The sequence below is a fragment of the Barbus barbus genome, assembly GCF_936440315.1.
Source record: "Barbus barbus genome assembly, chromosome: 5".
Classification (NCBI taxonomy): Eukaryota; Metazoa; Chordata; class Actinopteri; order Cypriniformes; family Cyprinidae; genus Barbus; species Barbus barbus.
Genome location: NC_136733.1, coordinates 27059226 through 27086229, shown reverse-complemented (window position 1 = coordinate 27086229; position 27004 = coordinate 27059226). Strand labels below are relative to the sequence as shown.

At 39.0% G+C, this 27004-nt stretch overlaps 2 protein-coding genes across 6 annotated transcripts; one reads left to right on the top strand and one right to left on the bottom strand.

The window, feature by feature from the left end:
- The first annotated feature begins 8684 nt into the window (after positions 1 to 8684).
- Positions 8685 to 19884, top strand: LOC306870204 (uncharacterized protein). 2 transcript variants are annotated; one of them, XM_079417328.1, is made up of 3 exons: positions 8685 to 9345; positions 13219 to 13506; positions 17024 to 19884. In XM_079417328.1, exons 1-3 carry the CDS (start codon positions 8796 to 8798, stop codon positions 17236 to 17238), a joined length of 1053 nt encoding a protein of 350 aa, XP_079273454.1. In that variant the 5' UTR covers positions 8685 to 8795; the 3' UTR covers positions 17239 to 19884. The 2 variants fall into 2 exon arrangements, with proteins under 2 accessions (XP_079273454.1, XP_079273453.1); XM_079417327.1 differs by having other exon boundaries at positions 17005 to 19884.
- A 669-nt stretch (positions 19885 to 20553) lies between these two features.
- LOC306870205 (uncharacterized protein) lies at positions 20554 to 27000 on the bottom strand. Of its 4 annotated transcripts, XM_079417331.1 has the most exons (5): positions 26920 to 27000; positions 26664 to 26743; positions 24948 to 25024; positions 21810 to 22800; positions 20554 to 21307 (listed from the first exon to the last, which is right to left on the bottom strand). In XM_079417331.1, exons 4-5 carry the CDS (start codon positions 22761 to 22763, stop codon positions 21296 to 21298), a joined length of 966 nt encoding a protein of 321 aa, XP_079273457.1. In that variant the 5' UTR covers positions 22764 to 22800; positions 24948 to 25024; positions 26664 to 26743; positions 26920 to 27000; the 3' UTR covers positions 20554 to 21295. The 4 variants fall into 4 exon arrangements, with proteins under 4 accessions (XP_079273457.1, XP_079273455.1, XP_079273456.1 ...); XM_079417329.1 differs by having other exon boundaries at positions 26664 to 26980; XM_079417330.1 differs by lacking the exon at positions 24948 to 25024 and having other exon boundaries at positions 26664 to 26956.
- Between the last annotated feature and the right edge of the window lie 4 nt (positions 27001 to 27004).

Here is a 27004-nt window from a genome sequence, read left to right as displayed (position 1 = left end):
CATTCGTTCATGATAGCAGCAGTTCTCTTCTCTCTCATCATGCAATCACGCTCCCTCGAGGAGAGCCCAAATAAGCGCGAGCTTGTTTTCCTCCTGGTCCAGCTGGTATGGTTGTGTGCACCCAGACTCCACTGACAGGCGTGCACATGCGGCATGCGACGTCTGCACTAGCATGCAGTTCTGCTGTGTATCATTGCAAGCGTACCAGAATTGTTTACTGTACCGCTCTAGCCCGCACACTCGGATGCCCCCCTTTGCCTGTACGTCTATGAGACTGGTAAACCCGTTAATGCCAGTTCATGTACACGGTGTACACCGAGCGGAACGGAGACTACATTGATTCGGAGATGGATTCGTTGAATGAGACAGTTCGGCATCCTCTGGGTTTAATTAACACATTTCGCAATTTGTGAATTTGGATATGGCAATTCATTGGCAACGATGTCAGATTTTTTTTTTTTTTTTATTATTATTATTATTTTGTTCAAGGAAAATCTACACATGATTCTGTTTTTCACGTAGTAGTGTATTTTTTAATTATTAAATGCGGAATCCCCTTCTCTCCGGTCATTGGCAAGTCTCTTGCGCTAGTGCATCCCTCATAACGAGGCGTTTGCGACACCTGTTGGTTGCCTTCTGCAATTTTTGTGTCAGTGCAATATGGCGAAACTCACTTGCCAGTTTTCACCTGAGAAATTAGATGTATATTAATGCTGACTGAATTAATGCTGATGCGAAATTACGATCTGCAGTTTGCGAAAAAGCATGCACATAATCCATTTACAACATGAACATGAAACAAGCACTTAAAATTATGCTGAAAACGATCAATTTGTACTGAGAGGTGATGCGTATAGACCAGTGTTTCTCAGCAATATTCCAGTCCCCACTGTTAGTCCAACTCAATCGATGACCTCCGACACAGTCTATTATTTTTCCTGTTGTAGCCTAGGCTACTCCTGCTGAAATGACAACAAATGTTCAAACTTTTTAAATGTGTAACTGAGAGTAGAACTTCCACTGTAATAAAATCATGAATCATGCAAGTTGTTCAGTGAAGCATAAAACTAAATGTCATTGTTGCATTATTTTATAGTTTAATACATAAGGCTGTCAAAGTATGATAACGTTACTTGATAATTTTGCAATAAGAGATGTTATTCGTTCTAAAAGTTCCATTCCTCCACCCCATCTTTCATTACCCCAACACCGCCGTTTTCTTACCTGTCAAGCAAAAGAAACGCAAGCTCGGCATTTAAGCCGCTGAAGCTTTCACCTCTTTCCAGCGTAGAAAAGTTCTACTGTCCGTTTCCATTAAGCTTCTGTGTGGTTCTGCGTTTGGCTGAGTACGCCGTTGTTGACAGATGTGATTAACATTTCGCACCCCCAAAACTCTCCAAAAGTGAATGTAAACAGGTGGGACAAAATTATACATGGTCGATAGGATCTATGCATAAAGCCAAAAATTTAAACACAGTCCAAGTTCATGTATCGCGCGCTCAGCTTCCGGCTGCCCTTACGCACTGTGGACGCACAAAAAGCCAGAACGCGCCTCAGAATACTTCTAGGAACAAAGAATCTGACAGCGGTCACTTTTTATTTTACAGTTTATTGACCTAGGGCTGTCACGGAGATCGGTATGATAAAGAGCGGTTATTTTACTGGTTATTTCATTCTTCTAAGGCTCCCTTGTGGACCCCGGTCCCTCGGTTAAGAAGAACCAATGAGAGGGGACGATTGTTGTGTGGTTTTGACGTGAAACTTACAATTATGAATACTTTCATTTACAAAGAGCTATGACATATAACTAAATAGCCTACAACTAAATGCATTTTTCGTTTTTATCAATAACATGTTTACTGACTTTAACTTTACATTAATGGCATCCTTTAATAGGCTACATGCTTTATAATTTAATTTATTGCTGTAATTTCCAAGCTGAATATTTTAGCATCATCACTCCAGTTACATGATTCTTCAGAAACCATATTAATATTCAGATTTGCTGCTAAAAAAAACATTTATTATTATTATGTTGAAAACGGCTGAGTATAATTTTTTGCAGGTTTCTTAGGTGAATAGAAAGTTCAGAAGAACAACATTTATCTGAAGTAGAAATCTTTTATAACATTATAAACGTCTTTATCATCACTTTTGATTCCTTGCTAAATAAAAGTATTCATTTCTATATTCCAGTGCAATATCTTCACTTTTTAGTGCAATGTTTTTATATCCCCATTCCCAATAGTTTTACTCAGAGCCAGAAGTCTACCTCATATCAGTGCAATAATCATTTTGACTGTTACTTACTGTTTATTTATTTAGATCTACAAGCAATTCTTTCTATTTTCATTATCTTTATTCTCTTGTCTTAGCTTAAATATTTTAATTGTACATCTCTTAGTAAACATTTATTTCATTTATTATTATTATTTTTTTTTTTTGTCTATTATGTACAACGCACCATATATGGATAACATAGGCCTATATGTCCTGAAAATTACTAGAACTTTTTCCATTTTTCTATATATTTTTCTCACTGTGTACCAACAGATCAACAATCGCAGGTACAAGCTATACAAGGTGCATTATAAATTAACAATGATTCAATTATTATTATTAAATTGAAGAATTGCAAATAGCAGCTAACTTAATTCATGTGTGTACTGCTAAGCCTCTTTGGTTCCCTCTTTTTGTGTAATTAGATGGAAAATGTGCCTTTTTATTGTCTGAGTTGTTTATCAAAAGTTGCTAAAGGCCAAATAAATTTTAAAAATAAAAATGTGCTTCTGGAAGAAAAGGTTGCTAGGGTAAACTGAAAAGTTGCTAAATTTAGCAACAAAATTGCTAAGTTGGCAACACTAGGCCTATAGTCTACTATGAATACATTCGCAAGGCACTGTATATTCAGTCGTGGTCAGAATTATTGGCACCCTTGGTAAATACGATCAAAGAAGGCTGTGAAAATTAATTTGCATTGAGCTTTTATTTAAAATATTCACAAAAATCTAACCTTTAATAAATAAATGTTTTTCTCTAATACACATTGGCCACAATTAACGGCACCCTTTTATTCAATACTTTTTGAAACCTCCATTTGCCAGTTTAACAGCTCTAAATTTTCTCCTATAATGCCTGATGAGGATAGAGAACACCTGATATCAGATATCAGAAGATAAAGATATCAGAGACCATTCCTTCATCCAGAATCTCTCCAGATCCTTCAGATTCACAGCTCCATGACGGTGCTTCTTCTCTTCAGTTCACCTCACTCATTTTCTGCAGGGTTCAGGTCAGAGGACTGGAATGACCATAGCAGAAGCTTGGTTTTGTGCCCAGTGACCCATTTTTGTATCGTTTTTGAGGTTTGTGTTTGGATTATTGTCCGGTTGGAAGATCCAAATATGGCCCATTATTAGATTTCTAACAGAATAAGTCACTAATTTTTTATCTGTTGGTATTTGATAGAATCCATGATGCCATGTGTGTAAACAAGATGTCCAGGACCTCCAGCAGAAATATAGGCCCACAACATCAAAAATACAGCAGTATATTTAATTGTACACATGGGGTACTTTTTTATCCCTGTGTGCACCAAACCCATCTTGAGTGTTTGCTGCTAAAAAGCTATTTTTTTTGTTTCATCTGACCATAGAAGCCAGTGCCATTTGAAGTTCCAGTCGTGTCTGACAACTGAATATGCTGGAGATTTTGGATAAGTGAGGAGAATTTTTCTTGAAGCCCTCCCGAACCACTTGTGGTGATGTAGGGGCTGTTTTACAATTTTATTTTTAAGGTTTTCTGACCCCAAAACTCAAACTTTCTCTACAATTCTCCAGCCGTGGTCCTTGAAGAGACTTTGGCCACTCAAACTCTCCTCCTCACCGTGCATTAGGACGATATAGACACATGTCCTCTTCCAGGCAGATTAATAACATTTTCTGTTGACTGGAAATTCTTCATTATTGCCCTAATGATGGAAATGGGAATTTTCACTGCTCTAGCTCATTTCTTGAAGCCACTTCACTAATTTGTGAAGCTCAATTATCTTTTGCTGCACATCAGAAATATATTCTTTGGTTTTTCTCATTGTCATGGATGATTAAGGGAATTTGGGCTTTGTTTTCCCTCCTATTTATATTTCTGTGAAACAGGAAGCTGGATAATTTCATGTTCATAATCCCCCTGGAGTGCTCAAAATTGTAAATATGAATGGGAATGGAGATATTTTATTCATAAGAATTTCTAGGGGTACCAATAATTAATAAATAAAAGGGGGAAGTCGTGGCCTAATGGTTAGAGAGTCGGACTAGTAATCGAAAGGTTGCGAGTTCGAGCCCCCGGCCGGCAGGAATTGTAGGTGGGGGGAGTGAGTGTCCAGCGCTCTCTCCACCCTCAATACCACGACTGAGGTGCCCTTGAGCAAGGCACCGAACCCCCAATTGCTCCCCGGGCGCTGCAGCATGGCTGCCCACTGCTCCGGGTGTGTGTTCACGGTGTGTGTGTGTGTGTGTGTGGATTTGTTCACTACTCACTGCTGTGTGTGTGCACTTGGATGGGTTAAACGCAGAGCACCAATTTCGAGTATGGGTCACCATACTTGACAATACGTCACAACTCAACTTAATTGTGTCCAACATATATTTGAGAAAAACATTTATTTCATAATTCAATGAAAAGTTAGATTTTTGTGATTTAAAAAAAATAAAAGATCAAAAGGATTAATTATGCAGGTTTATTTTCAGAGCCTTCTTTGATCATATTTACTAAGGGTGCCAATCTTCCTGACCACGACTGTATGTACAGTATATATATATATATATATATATATTATGTTATATTATGCTATATTATTTTAGATATTTCTTCATGAGTTTGTCAAAATGTTTAAAACAAAAAGTGCAGTTCAGATTGACATTTTTGTTAATGAGTCCATTCCATGTCAGATATTGCTACTTTTTTAGTAAATGTTATGCTCCCTGTCTAACAATGTAGATTGTGGTATATATAAAAAAGAGAAATAGATAAATACAACGCGGACTCCATTTAATAAAAGTCCGGGCCCAGATGGTCTACCATTTGAATTTTATTGATAATTTTGGAATGATATAAAAATTCTTATTTTAGATGTTTTCAAAGAGTGTTTGGACAGAGGTGAAGTATCTGAATCGATGAAGCAAGGCCTAATAACTTTAATATCTAAATCAAATAAAGATCTTTTTTTTTTTTTTAGATAATTGGCACCCTATAACCTTGCTTAATTCTGATTATAAATTATTAGCTTCTTTATATGCAAGGAGACTAAAATCTTGCTTAGAAGAAGTTATCTCACTCACACAATCTGGCTTCATGTGAGTGAGACCAGTGGCAACACTGGCTCCATGGCTGAGTCCCGAGGTGGGCTTGACAACGTGGCACTCACCGGGTCAAAGTCACACTGGCCTGCCGCCGAACCCTCACCCCGTGGTCAGACCTCTCATTTCTTCGGGTGGGAGTGCCCCTGGAACAGGTCTCCAGGCATGATGTGGTTTAAACGGATGCCTCCACCACTGGCTGGGGCGCCACGTTTGACGGGCTTGCAGTGTGGGGGGTTTGGACGGGCCCCCAACTGCACTGGCACAATTGCCTAGAGTTGCTTGCAGTACGCCTGGCCTTGATCCGTCTCAAGAGGCACTTACGAGGCAAGCACGTACTGGTCCGCACGGACAACACTGCGACCATTGCGTACATCAACTGACAAGGTGGTCTGTGCTCCTGTTGCATGTTGCAACTCGCCCTCCACCTCCTCCTCTGGAGCAACTCGCCCGCCACCTCCTCCTCCTCTTCTCGTGGCACCGTACTAGCCCACTTGGACTTGGTTCCCAGAACTGATGCTCCTCGTGACAGCCCCTCCTTGGCAGATTCCGCTGAGGAAGGATCTACTGACTCAGAGACGGGGCACCTTATAACACCCGCGTCCAGACCTCTGGAAACTTCATGTCTGGTCCCTGGACGGGACGCGGAGGTTCAAGGTGACCTACCCCAAGAGGTAGTTGACACCATCACTTCAGTGAGAAGACCCCCAGAAGTGCCCTATCAGAGTCGTGCTGTCCTTTTTGCAGCAGGGGTTGGAGCGAAGGCTGTCTCCCTCCACCCTTAAAGTCTATGTGGCTGCGATTGCTGCCAACCACGTCCCCGTGGACGGGAAGTCGGTGGGTAAGCATGACTTGGTTATCAGGTTTCTTAGGCGAGAAAGTTAAATCCTCCACGGCCCCCCCTCTATACCCTCTTGGGACCTGTCTCTAGCGCTCAGAGCACTACAGCAGGGCCCATTTGAGCCTTTGCAGACAGTTGAGCTGAAGTTTCTTTCAATGAAGACTCTGCTCCTGCTTGCATTTGCCTCCATCAAGAGGGTAGGGGACCTGCACGTATTTTTGGTCGACGATTCGTGCCTAGAGTTGGGTTGGCTGACTCCCAGATAATCCTGAGGCCCCGGCCCGGCTATGTGCCCAAGGTTCCCACTACTCCCTTCAGGGACCAGGTGGTAAGCCTGCAAGCGCTGCCCTCAGAGGAGGCAGACTCAGGCCTAGCTTTGCTTTGTCCCGTCCGAGCAGGACCTCAAAGCTTCAGGACCTCAGACCAGCTCTGTGTCTGTTATGGAGGCCGGCAGAAGGGGAATGCCGTCGCCAAGCAGAGGATGGCCCACTGGATAGTGGACGCCATCACCCTGGCTTATCAGGCACAGTGTATGCCCTGTCCGTTCAGGTTGAGAGCCCTCACTCTACTAGAAGTGTTGCATCTTCCTGGGCGTTGGCTCGTGGCGCCTCGCTGGCAGATATATGTAAAGCTGCGGGCTGGGCGACCCCTAACACATTCGCTAGGTTCTATAGCCTCAAACGGGTAGAAGCACTGAGAGGCTCCGGTTTCAGGTCGGCTTGCTAAAACTGCTCCAGAGAGTCTGTACTGTAGACCTGCGCCAAAAATAGGGGCGCAGCAGTCTTCCACAGGACACTGGAAGGGGCAGTATCCGTGGCCCTTTGGTAGGGATCCCAAGTTGTCGGTCACCAACGTGATTCGGAGTGACCGACTGATAGGGAACGTCTCGGTTACGTATGTAACCCTCGTTCCCTGAAGGAGGGAACGGAGACGTCACATCCCTTCGGCTGCCGTACCACCGCTGAGCGTCCGGGTCACCGGCTCGGCTCCTCAGCGAAAACCTGAATATACGCTGCACCTGCTGCCTACTTATACTCATGCTGTGATCAGTGGCAGCTGGATGCAATAATCGCATGCCAATGTGCATTGGCTCGTTTAGATACTCGTAGTGGATTGGTCTTTATAAGCGAGATCCCAATTCGTCGGTCACCGACGTGACGTCTCCGTTCCTTCCTTCAGGGAATGAGGGTTACATAACCGAGACGTTTCATATCCCCAGTTTATTTTTTGAAAAGTGTGGTGGGTAATTCTTTCTACTATTGTGTGACTTCAAATACAGTAAACTTCCCATAAAATTATCTTCATAAACAATCTTTCATAACTTTCATAAACAATCACTAGAAGCATGGGAATTAGCCTTTAAATATAATTTCTCTCCACATTCATGCATACTATGGAATAACCAATTTGTGTTGTCTAAAAACAAGAGTATATTTAAAAAAGAATGGTTTGATAAAGGGATTATATTTCTTTCAGATTTATTGAATACTGACAGTGAGATTCTTTCTCAGGGATTGAATCTTCCTATAGAGATTATAATTTGGTTGTGAAAAGCATTTCCCCTAAATTGCTTCACCTTGTAAAAATACATCTCATTTATAATTCAGATGTCTGACAAATTCAAAACTTGTTGTTGGAGGTATTAATATCATGGATATTAAGTGTAACTCACACATTAGCAAATGTCTTACTCGAGATGTCAGCTGTTATCCAAAAGCACTCATTAAATCGAAACAATTCTATTTCATTCCTTCCTCTGAGAAAATATGGTCGACAACTAATACATTTTTACTGCCAAATAAGGTAAAAGAAATAAATTTTAAGATATTGCATAGCTACTATCCCTGTAATACATTTATTAACAAGTTTAGAAAAGATGTCTCACCAAAATGTTCATTTTGTAATCTAGAAAATGAAACACTTATACACTTGTTTTGTAACTGTAAATATTCTGAAGACTTTTGGAAGTTGGTTTTTGATATATTTTATAAAATAATTAAAATAGATTAATCTATTATCCTTTTTTTTAATTGTAATCTTTCTTCTTAATGTTCTTTTTGGGAAGTTTCATACATAAAGCAAAAATTACATCTATTAGTCCCTCTTTTAAGTTTTTTTGTAAATAACTTAATATGTTTTATGACTCACTGACTTTAATTAAACAAGAAATGTATAAAACATCTCAACATGTTATTTGTAAAATGTAATGCTTTTGTGTGTGTGTGTGAGTTATGTTTGAAGTTAAGTATTTCTGTACAATTGATTTTGAAAGAGAAAAAAAAAAAAAAATACAACGCGGACTATTGTGTTTCTCGGAGTTTTATTCAGTCAATTATATAGGACATTTTACCAGTTGTTTTTTTTAACATGTATTTTGTTTGTTTGTTTTTTTAGGGGTTGAATGAGATCGACTGAAATAAATACAAATACAGTACATAAAACTACAAATGTTCAGTTGTTTTAACTGCACGCAACGAAGGGAACGTTTTGGTTGGCCAACTACTAACCGTTCACCACTTCAGCGTTGTCCAGTGAGCGGTGCACTTCGTCTCTTAAGATATTAGAATATTGTCGAAAAGTTATTTTAAACAAGAAAGGAGATGGAGGTAAACGTCGGCCCTGCAAATCCCGCAGTGATCGCTGACGTCTCGTTCTCGTTTCAAGATGAACTGACTGCTGCCCTGCAGAACGCGCTCGGTGTCGCGGTAGAGATCGCCGTCGTGGAGATCAGCAGACTGCTGGACAGAGCGCTCAGACACGTGAAAGGCAAATTTCAAGAGGCTCTGCAGGACAACAGTTCGTTGAGGTTAAGGCTACAAACAGCTGAAACACAGCTTTCTAATGTGTGTAGTCGCCTGGATCAACAGACACAGAGACTCGAAGATTTTAACGTTAGCTGTCAGCTGGTGACAACCCCCATCAGCTGCAGCAGGGTGCAGCGCGGAGGTACACAGTTAAATACCCTTAATAATGTTCGGCATCAAATTGAGTCCGCTGTGGATTCGGAACATGTTTATGAGGTATGTGGACCCAAGGAAACTAATGTATTCCAGCGAGGATCAGTCTGTGGGAACCCCCGTGGAGGCGCATGCGCTCAGGCTTCGAACTCGCTTGAAGAATCAACCCCCTATAGATTAAATGAGACAAATGGTAAGATATTTGAAGACGATTAAAATGCGTACATTTACAGGCTTAAACCACTTAAAATGACCTAATGTCAATGGCTTCGCAATAACAAACCGCCTCTGTAACACCTGGCACATTTTGGCTTGCTTGTGCATTTATTACCATTGTGAGTTGTTATTACCCATAACTTTGGTGCTGTAGCAGTGGTGGTGTCTACAGATGCATCTCAAAAATTTAGAATATCGTGAAAAAGGTCAATAATTTTTGTCACTCATTTCAGAAAGTGAAACCAATATATTATATAGATTCATTACACAGAGTGAAATATTTCAAGCATTTATTTCTTGAAATTTTGATGATTATGGCTTACAGATAATGAAACCCCAAAATTCAGTGTCTCAGAAAATTAGAATATTACATAAGATCAATAAAAAAAGGATATTTTAAACAGAAATGTCAAGCTTCTGAAAAGTATGTTCATTTCTATGCACTCAACACTTGGTTGGGCCTCCTTTTGCATGAATTACTGCATCAATGCGGCGTGGCATGGAGGTGATCAGCCTGTGGCACTGCTGAGGTGTAATGGAAGCCCAGGTTGCTTTGATAGCGGCCTTCAGGTCATCTGCAGTGTTGGGTCTGGTGTCTCTCATCTTCCTTTTGACAATACCCCATAGATTCTCTATGGGGTTCAGGTCAGGTGAGTTTGTTGGCCAGTCAAGCACAGTAACACCATGGTCATTGAACCAGCTTTTGGTACCTTTGGCAGTGTGGGCAGGTGCCAAGACCTGCTGGAAAATGAAATCAGCATCTCCATAAAGCTTGTCAGCAGAAGGAAGCATGAAGTGCTGTAAAATTTCCTGGTAGATGGCTGGGTTGACTGTAGACTTCAGAAAACACAGTGGACCAACACCAGCAGATGACACGGCAGCCCAAATCATCACTGACTGTGGAAACTTCACAGTGGACTTCAAGCAACATGGATTCTGTGCCTCTCCAGACTCTGGGACCTTGATTTCCTAATGAAATGCAAAATTTACTTTCATCTGAAAAGAGTACATTGGACCACTGAGCAACAGTCCAGTTCTTTTTCTCCACAGCCCAGGTAAGACGCTTCTGACGTTGTCTCTGGCTCAGAAGTGGCTTGGTAGCCCTTTTCCTGAAGACGTCTGAGCGTGGTGACTCTTGATGCACTGACTCCAGCTTCAGTCCACTCCTTGTGAAGCTCTTCCAAGTGATTGAATCAGCGTTGCTTGACAGTATTCTCAAACTTGCAGTCATCCCTGTTGCTTGTGCATCTTTTCCTACCCAAATTCTTCCTTCCAGTCAACTTTGCATTTAATATGCTTTGATACAGCACTCTATAAACAGCCACCCCTTTCAGTAATGACCCTCTGTGATAGTGTTGTTTTTGGCGGCCTGTTTTAATTTTAGTTTTAGTCTAGTCTTTGTGTGAAGCTGGCTGTCATTTTAGTTTTTATTAGTTTTAGTCACGTTCATACTCTTTTTAGTCTAGTCTAGTTTTAGTCGACGAAAACTGATGACATTTTAGTCTAGTTTTCGTCAATGAAAATTGTATTTTAGTCTCTTTTTAGTAATACAATTCTATTTAACCCAGTCAATATAGTATAAGTACCTAGTAACGTTAGTATAGACGAAACCAAAATTTTCTTTTAGCCAAACCCATTTCAAACAAGGTTATCTTATTATATTATTGTTACCTTATAGACTCAAGAATACATCCATTCCAGACACGGAAGACGCTCTGATTTGAATTTACAACATTTATTTTACCAACCAAACATGTTAGAAGTACACACACATCTCCCAAAGACGAACCCCGGCTGGCCGGCCATCGGTCCCTTTCTCTGTGTCAGACTTAACTTTGTTGTCGTCTTCTAAATAATGCCGCGAGTGGGGCTTGAGGAAGTGACGTCACCTGCGTCTGCGCAGTGCGACCTGAAGTGAGACACGGGAAACAGAAATACTGCAAAATAATAATAATAACACGACTAAATGAGGCGAAATAACGTTATAACATTTCGTATCGTTTTAGTCAACGAAAATGAAGAGCCATTTTAGCATAGTTTTTATTTTGTAAACCACATTTAGTCTCGTTTTTATTCGTCAACAATATTGCATTATACATTTAGTTATCGTCATCGTCACATGACCAGCATTTTCAGGTGCGTTCGACTTCATGCAGCACTTAGCAGACCGATCGGCGGCTGACTTGAAGCAGTGCATGCCGGTTAGAAATTTAGTCCGACTTGAACCGGCGCCGACCACACGTCACTGTCACGTGTGGCATCAAAGTACTGACTCAGCCGGCGCAATTTCTCCAGAGCTACTGCGGGAGCGCTGATGACGACACAGCTGTTTCACGATTGGCCAAATTCATCACATGACAACAACGACGTGTATTTCGGGTTTATTCTGACAACTTCAGTCCCACTAATGCTCATATACGGACTTTCAAAAAAATAAAAATAAATTAACTTTTCATGTCATCTTCATCTCGTAAATCATGTTTATTAAAAGATTTTAATATCTTTTTTTAATTTTAATAACTTTTAATAAACTTTTGTTAATTCGTTTATATAGGTTTTGTGCATAGGTTTATTTTGGACCTTTTTCATACAGACCCTTTACAGTATTAAGCTGCATAACCTATTTAGATAATCATTTTCTTATGGAATAAATCAAATGTCAATCTTACAGACTTTTAATATAATGTGGTCATCATGGATTCTGATTGATACTAATTGTCTAGTTGCTGGGTTCATCCATCTTCACTTGCATGTGATTACTGCCAACAACTCTGGCTGGATGTCAACTTAATACAACATTCAGATCACTTTCATAAGCTGGTATAAATCATAATAGAAAGGCAAATAAATCGGGCTTATCCGTAGGCCTGTTCATGGTGTTCACGTATGAATGTTCAATTCTCTTTCCGGCTCAGGCTGCATTGGTTAAGCGTATGGGGCTGTCATGTGATGAACGAACGACCCGAGACTCGATATAGACGAACTAATCAATTCTCTTTCCGGCTCACGCTGCATTGGTTAAGTGTATGGGGCTGTCACGTGAAGAACGAACGACTCAAACCCGAGAATGCTGTGCAATGCGCATGCGCGACTGAACGAATCACTCCCCGAGACGACTCGTTCTTCCCGAGTCACATTAAAGATTCGAATCGTTCAAGAACGACCCATCACTACCACCGTCTGTAGCCGTGCTTCAAGTCGAACGCACCTTTCGTCTCGTCTCGTTTTCGTCACGTGATAAAGGTTAGTTTACGACGATATTTCGTCATAATTTTCATTGACGAAAGCAACACTACTCTGTGACTTACCCTCTTTGTGGAGGGCATCAATGTTCGTCTTCTGGATCATTGCCAAGTCAGCAGTCTTCCCCATTATTGTGGTTTCAAAGAACAAGAGATACCCAGAATTTATACTGTAGGGATAGTCATTAATTGAAACTCGAAAGGGTGAAATACTTATTTGACTCATTAAAATGCAAATCAATTTATAACTTTTTTGAAATGCGTTTTTCTTTTTTTTTTTCTTTTTTCTTTTTTGTTATTCTGTCTCTCACTGTTAAAATATTATATTAAAATTATAGACTGATTATTTCTTTGTCAGTGGGCAAACGTACAAAATCAGCAGGGGATCAAAAAAAAAAAATTCCCCCAATATATATATATATATATATATGAAGAGTTCATTTATTATCTGTTTTTTTCATGGCAATATTCAGGCACCAATATGCCATTCCATAATAGCTTAAAAATTTCCACATTGCCTTTTTTTTTTTTTTTTACAAGATTTTTGTTTCTACTGTGCATGGTTTGGACAGTATTGATGAAATTGAATGAGACACTTTCTTTTTTAGACATCAAGAATGAGCAACACAATATGACCAAAACTGGAGGACCAAACTGTGCTGGAACGGTTACAAATGTGCTGAGTGAGGAGTCATCCCTTGAAGTGGCTGTAAAGGTAGAAAAAGAGGAGGGATATTGTGAACCAATCCCAGTAACCCTCTCTGTAGTGGAGGAACCTAACTCAGACAGACTTTCTCTGGCTCAGTCTCAACTGCTGGAAGACTGGAGACCTGAGCCATTGCAGTTAGAGAGCTGCCAAACAAACATGCACTGCCAGTCCACCAACCAATCCCTAGGTAAGTACTGTATAAGTAATATGCCATGCTAGTGGGGCTGATATTAATTTGCAAAGGGTATTATATTATTATAGACTGTAGGGCTGTCAAAATGGCTGAAAAACTAAATTTGAATTTTGTACTAAAATATCAATATTCAAATTATATTCGAATTTAAAAAGCTAAATTTCTGTTAGGGGGAAAAAAAGCTTTTGGCTTCTCTCCTGAGGCCACAAGAGGGCACATCAAGCAAAATACTACTAATGCACGTTTCTTCAAAGCAATAAAATAACACAACTATCTTTGAAAAAAGTGCATAATGTTTCAAATAATGTTTATAAACCATATATAATTAATTGTGTTGCTTAACAATTAGAAACAAAACGGAATCATGTATATGTATAGTTTAATACAAAGGAATGAAAACCAATCACAAAGAGCACTTTTTTTTTTCCATTTAAAAAAATGAGATGCAGTGGGATGGGGAAAAACCGCCATAAAGTCTCGAGACATGTTTTTTAAAAGTTAAACTTACATTAATTTTAGATGACTTTCTAAACACGCGGCTCTCTTGTGCGAGATTTGAGTGCAACAGTGATAGACGTCCGTCTAGAACAGTGGTCGGCAACAGGCAGCCCGCGGGCCAAAATATACATACAATCAGAGTATGTGAGCGGAGCGGAGCTCGGAGTGGAGCTGTGTGATTTTGAATGGAGCGAGGAGCGGATTTTTTAAAAGTCGGAGCGTCGTGGTTTTCACTCGCTCCAAGAGCGCTCCATCACGAGTACAATTCATGCCAACGACCTGTAATATAACTGCATATTTAGCAAGAATTCACATGTTAAACATATTTAGCTAGCTTGATAGAAAAGGATCACTCAAATCAGAAAGAATGTGAAGGCTATGATGACTGCAGTGGACATGAGCGGGAAGTTATATTTCTCAATGAATTTATTTGTTCCTTCTGAATATTTTCAGCTGACAGCTGACTTTTTTTTCCTCAGAATTGCGTGATTTAAACTGGCACTTGCGAGATAAAAAGTTCTAATTCGGAGATTCTGAGAACATATCAGTCTTTTTCCCACCTCAAAATTGGACTTTAACTCGCAATTCTGACTTTATAACTCGCAATTGTGAGTTTATATCTCACAATTCTGTGGGGGAAAAAAGTCAGAATTGTGAGATAAAAAGTTGCAATATCCTTTTTTTTTTTTTTTTTTTTTTTTTTTTTTATTCAGTGGTGGAAACGGGCTTCCATAGAACTGTGATATTTCAAACATACTGAAATACTTTAGACGCGGAGCGGTGTTTCTGAGTGGAGCGGGAGCGGAGTGATTATTAAATGCTCGGAGCGTGGAGGGGAAATTGTTGATGCTCCACTCCTCTCACATACTCCGATCGGACACCGCCACACAAATGTGGCTTTTTGTTAATGACTGTCGCAGGATTTTACACACAGTAACAGCTCACTACCAGTTACAAAATACACTGTAACAGTCAGTCACAGGCAATTCTGGTTGCATTTTTCATCAATTAATATCTTAAATTATACTTTAACTATGTTCTGGCCCGCCATCTAATCTGGCGGAATTTTTTTTTGGCCCGATGCCAAACTTACTTGCCGACCCCTGCTCTAGAAAATGCGTTCTGTGTGAACGGCTTAGTTTCAGTTTTGACATAAAACAAAAATCATCTCCACATTGAATTTCTCTTTTTCCACAATATTCTGAATGAGCAGCGCCGCATCCAGTGGGTTCAACTGGATAGGCTAAAAAAAAGCGTTAAAATGCAATAACACCTACATCGTCATCACAACTTGTGCGCCACTGATAAGGCTGCCTGATGCACACCTACAATTCTATGTTTTTGCATTCGAATGTGGATTTTTGTTTTAAATTCAACGAATATTCGAAATTCGTGTTTTCTTTTTTGACAGCCCTAATAGACTGATAAATCCATTTGAGCGTGGATACAGGCATGTGAAAAAGTTAGGACATCCTATAGAATTCCATGGTTTTTTCTATCAGGACATCATAAAAAATATTTGGTCCTTGGCTGGTCTTAAAATTTGGAAAATATTTTCCTCCAATTATTTTCTTAATAATAATTACTATATTATATTAATCACAATATAGCTATTTTTATTTTATCTTTGTTATTAAAAATAAGAACAAAGATGCAAATAAACAGTAGCCTAGTTTAATCAAGAGCAGCGAGTGATTCTGTCTTTTATTTTAATGTATGATTAACATTGAGACAGATCTATATTAAGACCTACTGTAATGCATGGATCAAATATAATGTTACACATCAGATTTTCCCCCAACCATTACGTTCATGAAAGACATAGCAGATTATGATTGTGTGAATCTCGCTAAGACATATTTTGCAATAATGTACTTTATAAGGGAGATCCTTGCTTTTCCTCGCGGAAAGGCACACGCTTTGCAAATGTCAGTCAGTGCGATCGTTTTGTTTTCATCAGCATGGGTTTAAAAATCATATTTCACTGGTTTGGACTCATGTCATTGAGAATTCAATATGAATATTCACAAAGCTGGAATGCTGCACTTTGCAAAAATAGACCTACAACTTTTGGTGAGAAGCAGCAGCAGTCGTAGGCTATTTTACATTTAATTTAATTAGAAGTAGGCCAACAGCGCCCCCTACAGATTACAATTTCTTACAGAATGGGATTTAGGACCCGGGGGAGGCTGACACTGCTGCAGCTGCATGTGCTATTACTGTTTGAACTCTACAGGTCTCAGTTAACATGTTAGATGACAGAGTTCATGGCAGTACAATTATACAAATATGGGACAAGTATGGCATGTTTGTAAGGCTTGCCAGAAGAAAGCTTCTTCCATCTAAAAAAGCATGACAGCACAGTTTAGGTTTGCAAAGTTTTCTTGAGTCAAATGTGAGGACATCTGTCCAACAGCTAAAGCTTGGCCAAAATTGGGTGATGCAACAGGACAATGATCCCAAGCACACAAGAAAATCTACAACAGAACAGCTGAAAAGAAAAGAATCAAGCTTCTGCAATAGTCCAGAGCTCATCCTGACTGAAATCATGTGGTTGGAGCTGTGCATTAACTAATGCCCACAAACCTCAATAAACTGGAGCAACATTGTAAAGAAGAGTGGGCCAAAATTCTTCCAGAACGATGTGAGAGACTGATTAAGTCACACAGAAAAGTATTAATTACTTCAAGTTATTGCTTCTTAAATTTGATCTACAGGCAATTGAATCATAGGGTGTACTAACTTTGTTGCACATGGCTTTTCCATCTTGGCTTTGTTTTTGTTAATCAAATAATGACACACTGTCGTGATGTTGTTCATCTGAGGCTTTATTTCCAAATTTTAAGACTTTCCAAGGACCATATCATTTTTTATGTCCTGATACAGATAACCATGGAATTCAATAGGGTGTCCTAACTTTTTCACATGACTGTATATGCCATTATACAAGACTTTTTTCATGTATTTTTTCCTTTCCTCTGCCTCTTGACCTAGATTTCTTGTCATCCTCAAGCTCAGGTAAACAAAGTCACTTCTCAAAGCTCCACAACAACAATTACAAGGGTCCTGAGCACCATGCATTTCCCCCCGGCCAAAGATTGTATCGTTGTGGCTTGTGTGAGCGAGACTTTAACCGTAAGCAAAATCTCAAGATCCATCAGAGAATCCATACAGGAGAGAGACCATACACTTGCTCCATCTGCAGCACACGTTTCCGTCACGCATTGACACTCAAGCGCCACTCCCGCATCCATACGGGAGAGAAACCTTATGTTTGTGATCAGTGTGGGAAAACGTTTCGAAATGATGGTGGATTGAAGTTCCATCAGTGTTCATGATAACAGTTGTATAAAATACACTGTTTATGGTAGTCGTTTTGCAGGATGAATCCAATATAGGGTCACCCCAGGAACAGAAAGGTTATTAAATGGACAGTTCACCCAAAAATGAAAACTCTGTAACCATTTACTCACCCTCATATTGTTCCAAATGACTTTAGTTAATCATTGATTTTTAATATCTAAAGATATTTTTAATGAAACCTGAGTGGTTTTTGTCCCTCCATTAAACGTAACCAAAACTTACAAGAACCAAAATGGAGTTGTAAAATTAATTCAAATAAATATTTTTCTTTTTTTTTTCCTTTTAAAAAAAAAATGAACCGATTTAATTCAGACTTTTATTTACATCTTAACTATGATCAACATGCATACATAGAACATTACATTTGGTAAACACAGAAGCTTAATCAATGAGGTTTGTTGTAGCTTGTGACATGCATAAGCTTCCATGTTTACCATACGTGATGCACTTTATGTTTGTTTGTCTTTATATGTTGAATCCACAAGACTTGGATTAAACCGCTTGATTCATGGATTTATTTGCAATGCCTTTGTGGCCTCTTTGGATCTTATAAGTTTTAGTTACCTACCTAGGGACAAAACATGTTTTATTAAAAATATCTTAATTTGTGTTTCAAAGAATTAACAAAGTGTTATGGGTTGGAAATGACATGATGGTAAATAAAAGTTTTTTTGTGTGTGTGTGAACAATCCCTGTGAGATGATATTCCTGGATTTATCCATGAAATGACTGTCCCTGCATTAGGTAAAAGCATCTGTCAAATGGATATTGATTTTACCTTAATGCCTTTCAAAAATATGTATTTCCCTAAGATTTAAAGTGCCTGACAATAAGACCCTGAATCTGGACAATACTTTGTTGTGTAAGACTTTAATATGAATACTGTTAGATTGAATCTCACTCTGAAAGCATGAGATGAAGTGATGTTAAAAAATGAGCAAGTTTTATGTTATAATCTCAGGGCTGGACTATACTACATAACTTTTTCCCAATGCTTAAAATGGAACTGTGTGTGTATCTTTTTGTATTGCACCATGAGCTATTATTTTAAGTGACAAGATTGCTGACATTTTAGGTATAAAATTTATAGTGGTAGAGAGTCATAGATAATGTATGGTCAGTTTCACTGATAAGATACAAATCAACTAGTGTCAAATTGTGCTACTTTATTTATTTTTTTTAAGTTGAATTTTACTTGAGTTGTTATGCCTGCTAACCAAAGTCCGGTGTCAGGCATAGTATAGATTCAAAGAACAGGAAAGATGGGATCAATGCAATGTTATATTTCTTTTGTAGATTGAATCAGTTTGTGAAATTAATTCTGTTACTGATTACTCCTGTATAGCAATTGACAAATCTTGCATTTGCATTTAAGACAATATTGTCCAACCCTGGGAGGAGTCTCTGTTTAGGATTGTGGTGCCATAAATCTCTGTCTTTCTGCTCTCTGCTTTGTGCAAGTGAGATTCCAGTAGTTTGCCTTATCCTTGCTACAATCACCTTCCAAGCAGATGAAACAAAACCGGTGAAAGCATGTGCATGTTACAAACTTGCATCCTTTTTCATGCATAATCAGATTATGACACTTAGGACAGGCTCTGAACATTGGACAACCAAACACTTTGCTCCGTGGATCTGATACCAAGTCACAGGTTAGCAGTGTGGAGACGAGGGGGCACAGCTTGTTGGTGCAGGCAGCAGAAGTGCAGGGGTAAAGGCAGGAGCCACACAGAAGCTGAGTGGTCAGGCATCGAGTGCACTGAAGCAGTTCAGTAGTACCCTTTATACATGCAGGTTTAAGTGCAGAGAAGCAAACCGGGCACTTTGGAAAAATGCAAGACATGGGCAAAAATTAATAAAGATTTACAACTTCATGACACCATGTTGAGTTTGGTTCAGATGCTGTTGGTGACAATGAAATGAAGTTAATATACAGTGCTTACTGTGTTTTTTGGATCTAGTTTGTTTCCATCTTCCTGAGCTCCAGAAGTGTTAACAGATTGGTTATTCATTATTGATTGAGTTTGAGAGAGAAGAGAAACCACCTTCACAGACTGGACAGAAGATACAATAAGTAATTTGATAAGTTTAATCAGTGACTTGACCATCATCATTGCCAGAACTAGAGCTCCATGAGACATCACTGTCTTTATTTTTAAACAACTTTTTACATATCTTTTGTATATTTGATTGACGGTGTTTTATGATGCAACCATGTTAAAAGCTATCAATATAGAATGTATTTAACATAAGAGTGTTCTCACCTCCTTGCTGAGATCATCAGTCAAATCATGCGCTTGTGAATATCCTACAGAACAATGATTGGCAGTTTATTGGATAACAAACGAAATGTGCAATATGAATTACTGAAGTATTGATTAGGCATGTTGCGTCGTACTATTCTCAGGACAAAGTGAAAGTGAAAGTAATTGTTCAGTGGTAAATATATTTATAAAATTGTGTTCGTTTGCCATTCAAATGTATAAATGGTTAATAAATAACAAATACCAGATCCCACTGTTGTCTGTCCTCTTCCATTCCACCGTATAACCGTCTGTCTCACGCTTCTTAGCTCTTCCTTGTTTGTGTTTATACCATTTGTGTTTATTTCACTCGTTTTTTTTCTGGTTCTAGTACGTTTCATCGTATCTGTTTGAGATTATTTTAAAATTCTCACTGCAAATACATGTGCTGTCCTGTCGATCTGTTCTGTATGGGAATGAAACTGCGACAGTACTGTGCTAACATAAAAAGCCACAGCTGAGCTCTGGAAAGTCCTGGAGATTCATGGCATGGTAATAAAACTTTTAGTGATTCGAAATTGTCTGTGTATTTGTGAATTAAAATATACAGTCCATAATAAAATCAATAATATTCTTTTGTAAATATATATTGAAATTTGGCTGTGTAAACTGAGTTTCATAAAATAAACAATGTTACTGTTTCTCTCTAACTTGTTACTGTTGCTGTTACTAATGTTACTGTGTCTCTCTACTTGACCTTTGCTGTCTTTCACAATATCCATTCCTAAAATGAGTTTTGTCACTGTAGTTGTTGATTTTGCATTAGCTCCTTTGTTTATATAAAGCATAAATACTTAATCTACGAAACTGAGAGCTAACCTGTCAAACAGGTTTTCTTGCAGAGGGCATGCCTGTACTAAAAATGGAACATTTGTTTCTGTATGAAAAATCTTTACTCACACAATTAAACACTTGAAAACAAGCGGTACATTTTTAATATTTAAAGCTACCAGCTCGAAGCCACTAGACATTAATTTCCAAAAACATAAAAAGTACAAAACATTAAAAAGCTAATGTAACAAATTATTATCAAGCCTGTTTGTTTGTGCAGCATTAACAATAGCCATTATTTTGTAGGCACCCAAAGCTAAATATTTAGCCTGCCACCATGCACACAGTGTGGGGAACACATATATAATAAAATTCATCTTCTTACGCACCAGTCCATCGAGCTTCACCCACCCCTGTAAACACGCTGATATATGTGTGGAAGAGACTATAAATCTGGTTCTAATCCCCTGTCTTGAGCCGAAACCCCATTATGTCTGATGGTCCTTATGTGGGGCAGTAAATATTGACCTCTTCTGAATCATGAATAGGATACTCTGTGTGTATGTGTCGGCACTCTCGCAAGTGCACTGTATGTGCATGCTTATTGTATGTTTGTGTGTTTCTGTCTGTCCAGTTATGCATTTTTAGACTTCACAACATCTTGCATTCTCCTTAAGGTCTGAACCCAAACTGTCTAATGTGCTTAATGTGTCTTGGATCTCCCTATAGTCCTGCCAGCAATGTCACTATAGCCAGTTACAACACAAAAAGGCCTCTGATGATACAATTCCAAATGATGTGGCATTAACTGTTAGCCAAAAGCAGTTCTCACTCAGTACTTCTGCACATCAGTTTGGTCTCTGTGAAGATAAGACGACATTGTGATTGTTAATAATGATGCTGAATGAAGAAAAAAACAGTTGTGATCACAATTTACTTTAAAAAGGACTATAAAAGGGAAATTATGCCATCATTTAATCATTCTCAAGTTGTTCCAAACCTGTATGAACTTCTTTCTTCTGTTAAACACAAGAGAAGATATTTTGAAGAATGTGGGTGATTAAACAGTTGCTGGTCCCCATTGAAAAAAAATAATAATATATATATATATATATAGAATGGGGACCAGAAATTTAGTTACCCACATTCTTCAAAATATCGTCTTTTGTGTTCGGTGGAAGGAAGAAATTCATACAGGTTTGAGATAACTGAAAGGTGAGTAAATGATGACGGAATTGTCATTTTGTGTGAACTATCCCTGCAAGTTACATTGAACATAGTTGTGTATGTCATGAAAGGAAGTGAGAATTTGTGTTCATTGTCTATAAATAGTTGGTTTGTTGAACAGTTAGCGTTAGTCACCTTATCTCTATGCCTCCGCTGATGAGCCCTGAACTGCTCGGGGTTTGTGAACATCTGTTGGCAGAATGGGCAGACTGACTCCGGGACGGTTTTCCACGGTACCCGTCCGACTGAATCTGGAGAGTTCAATTGTTCTTCCAGGTGATCTGCCGTTATCCAGTGCTTCTGCTTATCGGTGTGCACCATGTTAATAACCGATGGTCTGTCGTTTCTCACAACTGCTGTGGCGCTAAGAGATCCAGAACCAGATTCTGCTCTGGATCTGCAATCTGATCGCAAAGCAGCATCTGGTTTAGTAGCACGGGACCTTAGAGGTGTGTTACCTTTCTCTAACCTCTGTGGCACCTCTGAGGTGTAGTGTTGAGGCCTCTCCTCCTTGCCTGAGACGGAGTTGTGTGTGTTTCTTGGGAAAGAAAATGCTGTAACTCTACTCCTGTCCTCATTGTTTTGATCTCCTGCCTCACTACTTATGTTGTTCTTAACAGTCCCAGGTTGAGAGGCCCTCTTCTGTGACCCAGAGCCGTCCTGTTTCCCTTCTGCATTAAACCTGACCAGCCCTGCACTCCAGCTTTCTAATGGAGGCACAGACAGCTGCTGAATGCAGTGGTGGAGAGATGGGTAGTCCACATATTTAAACTTGGGCACCTTTTCCTTAGGACTGGCAGGCCTATAGTTTGGTGTCTTCGCCAACGAGCAGGATCCCAGCCAACCGTTCAGCGGAGGCACAGAAAGTTGTTGGATGCACTGGTGCAGGGAAGGGAAATCCACATACTGGAAACGAGGCACCTTGCGAGGTACATCACAGAGATCATCTTTTCTCACATGCATTTGTGTGGAGGCCTCAGGGTCACCCTGCTCCTTCCTGACCACTCTATCATCTGTGTCACACTCAGCTGAGGCAGAGCGTTTGGCATTGCCACCTCCATCTGGTGGCAGGTGCCTCCTGTCCTCCATTCCTCTGACTGCACAATGGTGCTTTCGTCTTCTGTGACTATAAAGAGATAAAATGTAATGATCTTATGAATAATATTAAGTATCCTATTCAGTTCTATAAATCAGGACTAGTTTCGAATGTGATTAGTTTTTAATGAATATTCCGGATTTAGCATTTATGGCACAAAAGGTGCGGTCACATTAACAAAATTTCAGTGATAGAAGGTCTATTGCCTATTGCCAACAAAGAAGTCACTTTCAAACCAAGTCGTTTTCTGATGGTGGATTTCGCCTGCAGAATTTTCCCAAGCAGAAATAAATGTGATCACACGTTAATGTTAATGACCACAAAATGATTTAGATTCATCCCTGATTTTCTTAAAAAACAACAACTACAAAAAAAAAAAACTAAAATGGATTTTATGACTAGGCAATGACTTACAATGGAAGTAAATGGGGCCAAGTTTTAAAAGCAGAAATATGAAGCTTAATGTGAAGCTTAATTTTATTAAAGCACTTACATGAATTCTTGTGTTAAAACAGTTTTACAGTTGCTTTACGGCTTTATTATTTACAACAATGTAATAACAGCAAAGTTGTAAAAATGGTTACAGTTTTACAAGGTTAGTAAATTTTGTGTATTTATGCTTTGTGGCTGTACTACTGAACCAGTGGGTATTTTAGTGTTTCACAGATTGACCCCATTAATTTACTGTAACCTATGTTTTAGTTTTTTTTAAGAAAAAAATGAAACACCACATTTCATTTTTATATTCATATTATTATTTTGTGGCAATAAAAATTATGGCACAAAAGCTGTTGTTTGAACTTAACTTTCAACCCAGAATACTCTTCTGAAACATATTTGTTCATGCAAATCACGATACGATACACTTTATTGTCAGATGGAGTCAGAAATTGGTCTTGCGTTACAGCAGGTTAACTCAGAATTACAGTACTCTATCACATAAACAAAACAGACTAACAGCGCTTTCTCTCACACAACAAAAAAACAAAAACATTTGAATCTCCGGACCAGATTTACTTTTTATATGAGTTATTCAACGCTAATACAGCTTGATGTACAAATGAATTCTTTAACTTAATTCGACTGTATCTTGGGACCTTGTACCGTAGATTAGATGGCAACAGTACAAATTCATTATAGAACACATGATTAGGTTCACAGACAATATTATTAGCTAGTCTTACAAGATTATTAAGGTAGGATAGTTCATATGCTTTTTGAAGTGGCTGACCCACTATTTTGGGGCACATTTTTAGTAAGTTCATTAGCTTTGTTTTTAGACTAACAGATAAACTCATACTCAAACTGAATTACAGTACTGCAAGACACTCATGATTACAGACAAAAATAAAAAATAACAAAAAGAATCTGCTTTCTTGCTCCAAATGACCTCAATCTACAGAGAAAGTAGATTCTTTGCATTGATTTTTTACAGATACTATTTATATGACGTCTCCATGATAATGTTTTGTCTATCCATACTCCTAAATACCTATATGCTTCTACTTGTTTGATGTTCTCTTCATGTACAACAACAGGTATTGTATGATTGTCATCAACAGGCCCAAATACTATCTCCTTAGTTTTTTTTATATATATTAATACTGAGGGCATTATAGTCACACCACTCGACCATTTTGTTTACCGTCTGTTGATGCTGTCCTAAACACTCTTAGTTGTTCAATAATGATATTAACACAGTATCATCGGAGTACTTTAAAATCTGGTCCTGTTTGATTGACAATCATCTGTATACAGAGTAAATAACATTGCAGAGCTTACACAACACTGAGGTACACCAACATTTGTTTTTACTTCTGTTGACAGGACATTGTTCACTTTAACTCTTTGGGTTCTATTGGTAAGAAAAGAGAGGTACCATTTAATTAAGCATGGGTTCACGTCTAACTTCATTAGTTTAGACAAAAGGGTGTGAACTTGAATTGTGTCAGCAAATCAGCAAGAATCAACTTGTCTTTCTTTTGTGATAAATAACCCAGTTATGGTTCAACAAACTGTAATTCAGTCTCTAGAAATTCTGGGACAAACAAATAATTACAGATGTGGGTCGATCCTTATTACATAGATTAAATATAAAAAGGCATTCATGCTTTGATATATGAAACAGGCTTCTACATGCATACTGGGACCAGACCCTTTAAAAGAATACAACTCACCCTCACTGCTCTCCTTGAGGGGGTGTGGATTTCACACTGTGTGGGTGGGTGGGTGGGTTTGCTCTCCACAGGCCAGGCTGGGAAAATGATCATAACAACCAGATAAAAAACAAAACAAAAAAAAACCTCAGAGATGGCAGGAGATGTGTACACATAAGTGTGTGAGCACTATAGAGAAAGTGTCTATGTGTGTGTTTGTGAGGGGAGAGATGGTCCGAGTTACTCCTGTAGCCCTGTGCCATGGGTATAAATAGCTCTGCAGGTATGGAGTAAAGGAGAAAAGTAGGTCAGCTTCAGACTGATTGCCTTCTCCAGGGGGCCCAAAACAAAATATCTGTCACACACGCACACACACAACACTACAATCTTCTCTTTCGGTATTCACTGTGGTCAAATCCAAGAACACCCAATATACTGCCACACAAAAGCCTAGGAGCAGCCCAGCCCACCCTGACTTCAGATCACAACACACACCTACTGAAACTGACACTGGCTCACTCCCCATGTGTAATCAACAGGTGAAGAGATGTGGTTTACCACCTGGTCAGCCCACAGGCTATACGTAAAATGGAAGAATCTTTTTTTTTTTTTTTTTTTTCTAGCACCAGTGTCTCACAACCACACCCCAAGCATTATCTATAGTTAAAATCATAAACAAACTATAGTGTAAAAAACAAAACAAATTTGCTCTTATATTACAAGAAAAGTCCCAGTTGAGCCTGTGCCGAGTGAAAAAGCACATGCTGTGCTTAGTTGTGAAATATTTTCTGTTTTTTGAGGGCTGTGGTCAGTAGAGAGACTGAAGGGCTGATTGTAGGTTTCAGACAAAAATAATTGTATACAATATTGTTTTCTATATACACACACACACACACACACTTTTTGTGTATATAATAATAATAATATAATGTTTAAAAAAACAGTTTTACTGACTTACTATACGTTATGTCAAAACAGTGACGAGTCATGACATGCAAATACTTACAATAAAAACTTTTGATACCTTGTTGCTATTTTAAACAGCCAATTGGATAAATGTGACATTTCTTTCTTATTTTTTCATATTTCTAAAAGCCCCCGAACATTGCCTGGCACAGAGAGAAAAACACACTGTAGAACCGCCCTGGAACCGTGCCGGGCGTGGGGGATAATAACCGTGCTCCACATTCACACTCGCTGTGTTGTTCGTGAGGAACTGGGTCACGCGCCGTGGCCTACATTTTTAAGGTTTGTTGTCTTCGTTTTTCCCCTCCCCACATTTATTTGGGCTGGCCCCGCCCTCGTTGCCTGAGCAGTGCAACGGGGGTTGGGGAAAAGCGGCAGCTCGCACAGTTTGAAGCCGAGAGCCCAAGCGCTGCCAAGCAGTTAGATGCGCCCTCGCAACATGTAGACAAACAGAGCATTCACACGCGCGTGACAGCAGAACAGTGCGCGAGCCAGAGAGAAATGTGCGCGTGCTGACAAAACGAGCTAATACAGAACGATGTGCCTGCGTATAAACATATTAATTAACTTCTTATTAAGCCACGTATCCCCCCGCCAAATATTACACTTGTCATGGATAGCACATAGAAAATAAGCTCATTCAGACAACTGTTGTTACAAACCTGCATTAAGTCATACGAGATGACGACAGTAATTCACATATGAATACATCTCAGGTTAGATTAAACATTTGAACGTATCAGATATAATTGCATGTTTCCAGAGGTTTACCTTATGTTACTGTAGTAGTCCGTGGAGGTCCGTGAAGTGCATGTCAAGTGAGTTCTCCGTCGATTTAATCGGAATTGTGTCTTATTTCAAAGAAGAAAGAGCATTATCATCTACACATTATTTAAAATAAAACACAAGGAAATTATTTCTCTCTGGTTTGCATTCTTGAAGGACCATTTAAACTTCTTAAGTTAGAAAACAGTGACCAGGAGGGCACGATATTATTTATCCCGTCTTAGCATCTGCGACAATTTACCAGAAACAGTTCCTTAATGTGTAAAATGTGGTTTGGCTCTAGGAGCCGCTATTCGGATTCTGATGGAGGGAGACGAAAGCCAATC

Bases quoted from the DNA above. Each gene is read 5' to 3' on its own strand.
- LOC306870204 (XM_079417327.1), top strand. From the start codon at position 8,796: ATGGAGGTAAACGTCGGCCCTGCAAATCCCGCAGTGATCGCTGACGTC. The intron at 9,346-13,218 runs GTAAGATATTTG...TTTCTTTTTTAG, and splicing joins TAGATTAAATGAGACAAATG to ACATCAAGAATGAGCAACAC. The intron at 13,507-17,004 runs GTAAGTACTGTA...CTCTTGACCTAG, and splicing joins GTCCACCAACCAATCCCTAG to ATTTCTTGTCATCCTCAAGC.
- LOC306870205 (XM_079417331.1), bottom strand. From the start codon at position 22,763: ATGGAGGACAGGAGGCACCTGCCACCAGATGGAGGTGGCAATGCCAAA.